The 6,000-nt window shown below is 32.4% G+C and overlaps 1 protein-coding gene across 1 annotated transcript in view; it reads right to left on the bottom strand.

Moving 5' to 3' along the window:
* The window catches only part of ZNF638 (zinc finger protein 638), an 84,327-nt gene that overhangs the window by 14,423 nt on the left and 63,904 nt on the right, over positions 1-6,000 (bottom strand). Inside the window, 1 exon segment of the mRNA XM_008579142.1 lies at positions 2,624-2,661. Within this exon segment, the coding sequence (XP_008577364.1) occupies positions 2,624-2,661 (38 nt within the window).

Genomic DNA, 6,000 nt, shown 5'->3' with positions numbered 1-6,000 from the left:
CAAAAAGGAAAAAAAAAAAAAAAAAAAAAAAAAATCAAAGGAGTACAGTTAGATAGAAGGAATAATAGCTAGTGTTCTATAGCACTGTAGGGTGTCTATAATTAACAACCATTTACTGTATAGTTTCAGTTAGCTAGGAGAGAGGATGTCGAATATTCCCAACACAAAAGAAATAATAAATGTTTGAGGTAATGCAAAAAAAAAAAAATCAGTGGTTGCCAGGATTTTAGGTGAGGAGAGAGGGACTGAGGGATGAAGAGATGGAACACAGAGAACTTTTAGAGGAGCACAACTATTCTGTATGACACTGTAAGGGTGAGTACATGACATTCTTCATTTGGCAAAACCCATAGAACTGTACAACACCAAGAAGGAACCCTAATGTAAAACTGAGTTAATAGTAACAAGGGTTCATAATTGGTTCGTAATTGTAACAAATGTAACACACTAACATAAGATGTAAATAATAGGAGAAACTGTGTATGGGTGGTCGTGGGAGGGTATGGAAAATATCTGGACTTTCTGCTCAATTTCTCTGTAAACCTAAAACTGCTATAAAAACAGTCTATTTAAATATTTTAAAAAATAAAATAAAGACAAGGAAAACACAGCCATATTTTGGGAAATGGCACAAAAAAAGATTCTAGCAAGTCATTCAGGATACAGGTATCTAATTTCCCATTCCCCTATCCCACCACACACTCCCATATGATACCAGTATTTCACAACTTTCAGCAAAGGCAGAATAAAATCCAGGCATGAGAACAAAGGTTAACACATGTCTTGAGAAACTTTAGACTGAGACTTCACAATACTAAAGATTAGTGTTTATTTCAGAGGCCCACTGGGTACTTCCCCAATATTAATAAATGAGGAATATTTCATGTAGCATCCTTATTTGGAGCCTTAGTCATATGATAAATAAATCTTTTTTACATGGGAGAAGGGGGAAATAAGTACAAGTATAATGTGGATTATTATTAAATTATGCATATATCCATAAGATTTCCTCTAAATAGGAAACCTATTAAAACAGTTTACATTAATTATAAATAAAAGGATCATATTTATGATAAATTGGAAACCACAAGTGCTTTTAACAAAAACAAACACTATTGTTTCTCAGCATCTTACCCCAAAAGAAATGGGAAGTACTCCAGCCACATCCCCTATCTTTTTCCCTAATGTCATATAAGTCAGAAAAAACTGATTGCAAAATGGGAATTAAGAAGTTATTGATGGAAATTAAGAAGTTATCTCATAAATTAATTTTATGAGATTGGACAACCTATCTATAAATTCATTAAGAAATATATTTGATTTTAAAAGACAAGTATAAACAATGAGAGGAAAACAATGACCAACTGCTATTGCTATAGACAACAGCTTTCCTTGCAGCCCTCAAAGAAACTCTTATCAAGTCAAATATATAAAACAGATTTTTGGAAGAGCCTATTTACTTACCAGCCAGAGTTACTGTGGCCAAACTGTAGGTCTATGTTATTGTATGTGGCACTATTACTTATTAAGTAAGCCCTTTGTGGGTTTTATATCAAATATTGCTTGTGGTATTATTTCATAGGCATGTGAATATAATTGCTATGATGATGTACAATTTAAAGAAGTCTATGCTGACATATATGGCAAACCTACTGCTTAAAGTTACCAATATATTTTAATGTACTCATAATTATCTATAATATTTAAAACAGTCTGATTTTGTAAGAATTAATTACTGAGGAGAAAATCCATAAGACATTTCATTTTTTTAAGCCTCTAAAAATTACTGCATTAAATAAACACTTCCCATACATGAACACTTTCAAACTGCTATTTCAAGCTTATACACTCTTACAACACAGACTAATAAATACAGGTGAATCAATATACAGGATGGAAAAGAAATATTCTAATTCAGTGATTCTCAATGAAGAGCAGTGAAAGGCAGGTTATCAATTGGTGGAATAACGATGGTGACTAAGAAGGTACCCATCAGAATGTGAAAATTTCTAAGGAGAGGGTGCACTATATGTGGTCAAAACAAGGTTGTGAGCCACCAGTTTCTGTAGATTATGAAAAACAAGCATTCACCCTCTAACCCTCTAAAAATAAAAAGCAGCATACATAACTTTTCTTAACAAATATCCCTTTCTCCCCAACCCAGTTGTTTTAAAAAAGTATCAAAATAAACACTGAAAATTATCCTTTTGTGTTTTAAGCTAATGAAATATTTAAAAAATTAAAATTTTACTATTGTGTTTAATTATTTTGTAATATAAGAATCTAACAAAAAGAATATACTAACCATGAACTTGAGCTGTTCAAGAGTCTTAGCAAAACATTTTATAAAGAAGTCAGTTATATATTTAATTCAAACTGTGAGTACACATGCAGTTTCTCTAAATAATCAGTAACTATCTGAATGAGACTGAAAAAACAACAAACAAAACTCCTAGGTCAAACAGAACTCAAAAAGAAAACCACAACAAGCTCATGTATACACAAAATGAACAGGAAACATAAGAACTTTTTGCTATATGTGCACAATTACTATAAAATACAGACATAAAATTCAGTAATTAAATCCTATACAAAAAAATGTTAGCAAACTTAAAGATCATACCTTTCTTTTCCTAGTTCTGGGTCTTTCTCAGTTTGAGCCTGTAACATAAACCACATTTAATTAGAGGCTATTTATTCTACTGGATTTTAAATATTTAACCCACCAGTGGAATGTTTTCAGGTACAATCTAAGTTTAGTTTGAGCCTGTAACATAAACCACATTTAATTAGAGGCTATTTATTCTACTGGATTTTAAATTTTTAACCCACCAGTGGAATGTTTTCAGGTACAATCTAAGTTTAAAAAAAAAAAAAAATACACCTTAAAAATATAAAAAACACCTGGTTTTCAGTGTTCACATAAGGATCGTTCTAGCATTTTTGGTTTTTTTCCTCATTAATAAAGACCCCTAAAAGTTAGGTTAAATAGAATAACTGACATACAGCAATTTATGAAAGAAACAATTTTCCTTAATGTTAATATGAGAATTGTTTATTTAACTTTAGAAGCTTGGAAATACCATCTTTCACTTAGAATAAAAAATAAGTAAACTCAAAATATCAACATCTTCCTTGTGAATATATTTAAAAATTTATTTGAAAAGATTTCTATTTATAAGGGAGACCAGCTGGCATAAAAAGCCTCCTACTCAAAACACCTAGAAACACTGGACAAAACTTAACAATAATACTTTTACATATTTATCTGAACCCCAAGAAATAATGTTCAGGGCCAAAAAAGGAAGATGAAATTAAAAATCAGTGCCTATGCATCAAGCACTGCCCCAGGCACTTGGGATACATCAGGGAACAAAACTGCAAAAATATCTGCCCTTTAGAGCTTATCCATACCAGAAGGAAGCCTTTTCTGTGGGAATCATGTGTTCTCTGGGTTGAAATTGTCTTTCTAGAAAGATTTTGTCCAACTAAAAACTGAGAACAGTACCTTAAAGAAACTGAGAAAATGTGCCGAGAGAGAATTCCTGGTATAGGATTTGGAGTACCAGAGGGAAGGTCTCCTTTACTGGGGTACCTGGAGGGAAGTCTAGTCTATATCCTAATGTTATGGCTGAAATTAAAGATGAGAGTTGATAAGCCCCACCCATAGTGTTTACAAGCAGTCTTCCCATTCAGGGGAGAAGCCTGTCAAGAGAAAATAAGCCTGTGATAGCAGAGGAAATCTATATCGGATACCAATATCAGTTAACTTACTTATTTTTAAATGAACAAAAGAGAAAAACAAATGCGTGAGCTTGAACAAGATAAGCAGGAAGACTTCAGACAATTAAAGAGCTTTCAATCTACAAAATCAGTATAGGTGTTATTTTCAGAAAAACAGAACATTAAAACTTGAGAAGTAAGCAAAGAAATAATGAAAGGAAAACTTTCCACAGGTGAAGAAACACACTAATCTTCAGATTTTATAAAATCAGTGAGTGCTCTAAGCAAAATGTAGTAAATGAGTCCCAAACCAAGACAAGATCTTGCTCACTGGACTTGACCCTCGGAGATTCTTGAATCACCATACCTAAGGCCTTTGCCCTTGCTCTTCTGTCTAAAAACCTCTTCTCCTTGATATATTTGTAGAATTTGTACTCTTACTTCCTTCAGGCCTCTCAAAAACTCTTACACAGAGGAGCTATCATTGAGCACTCTAAGATACACATCCCCCCATTCAACACACTCTTTTTATCTTGATTTGTCTTCATAGCACTTTTTTTGCCACCTGATATTACACACACATATAAACAGATAAACATACATATATGTTTATCTGTTTATAGTCTCTTCCACTAAAATATAATCCTTGAAGATTGAGACACTGGAAAAATGACCTGCTGTTCATCATTGTATTCCAATGCATAGAACAGTGCTGGCAGAGAAAAGGAATTACATAAATTCTTGTTTAACAAAATAGTAAGTAAATTATAAAAGCTTTCAGAGAAACAGAATATTTAAAAGTATGATTAGAATCAGCTTTCTCTTCAACAATACTGGTTCTCAAAACAATCAAAGAAAAAATAATCTGAGCACAGAATTCCCTACACAGACAACCTATCAATGAAGTATACAAGAGTAAAATAATTTTCAAATATGCAGGGATTCAGAAAATTTACCAGTCACATATACTTTCTAGAGTAAAAAGTTATTTGAGGATGTACTCTAGTAAACCGAAAAGCAATATAAAAAGTGGGAGATACAGAATCCAAGAAACAGCAGAAGTTATCTCAAAAGAGCAACAAAAAGAAAACCAAAGGTTTACCAAAGGTATGTAATTGGCTTACAAAACAAATGGCCATAAATTTGGAAGAGGGAGTCAGAAGAACAGCTCTAAGAGAACAGATTCTATTCAATAAACAGTAATGAAGTTATGTGATCTGAGTAAAATTATTAAGACAGTCATTTTTCCCCCTTTCTACAACAAAATACATCCCCTAAACCATACAAGAAAGCCACAATCTAAATATTTGACAAAACAAAAACATGACACTATTTTGAGAAGTGAGTGGGACTATAAGAAACTCACCTCCAAGGGTACAAGATATAAACACATATTACGTATTTCCTTCTATACAGACCCGCTCTCTTACTACTTAATTTTGCAGTAAATATTTTCATAATTGAGATATCAAAAATGCAGATATTGGTTTTCAGTACTTAGAACTGAGTACCACATGCTTCGTATGTAGGCTAACTAAAGTTATAGAACTAAAGACTGTAACGTACTATACAAGAAAGTAATGCAGGGTAGTTACAGAGAGGGTAAGATAGAGATGATAACTCATCTTAAATAGTGTTAAATTAAAAACTATTATAACAAAATCTGGGGGTGGAGTTAGGTCTTTGACAATAAGCAAAACATGCTCTCAAAGTTGTAAGAATAAGGTTCTGAATAAGAGCTTGAGAAGTAAGTATCAATTCAGATGACATTCTATAAATTTTCACTTGTTTCATTTTCTTCAAGTCTAAGAATCTGGGACTGTATATCTGGAAGATTTTGTGCATAGTCAGTGTTTAGTATAATTCTGAACTTAGGTGAACAAAGTTCATCTAAATTTTGGATACTGCAATGTTCTGTTAAGAACAGGCTAAAAACTACATTTTTTCTCCTGAAATTATCAGGTGAAATGAAACACTCAAATCTGTGCTTAAACTCGTACCTATCAGAATACATTTACTTGTAGGTACTCTTTTTAATTTGGGTTTAGATGATAGAATTTTCTTTTCTTTTTCTTCAGCTAGTGCAGGATTTTTGGCAATTAACCAACAAAAAACATATAGACACCAAATTTAAAGGCCCTATTATTACCTCCTGCTATTGTCATACAATGGAACTATTAGAAGGAAAAAACATCTGAGTTTGAATTTAATTCTTTCAAAGGAGGACCATTCATAGCCTTCCTCAATGTATTACTGTGTAACCCAAGAACCTGTAAA

The sequence above is a fragment of the Galeopterus variegatus genome, unplaced genomic scaffold (assembly GCF_000696425.1).
Source record: "Galeopterus variegatus unplaced genomic scaffold, G_variegatus-3.0.2 Scaffold1820, whole genome shotgun sequence".
Lineage (NCBI taxonomy): Eukaryota > Metazoa > Chordata > Mammalia > Dermoptera > Cynocephalidae > Galeopterus > Galeopterus variegatus.
This window is presented reverse-complemented; position numbering and strand designations above follow the sequence as displayed.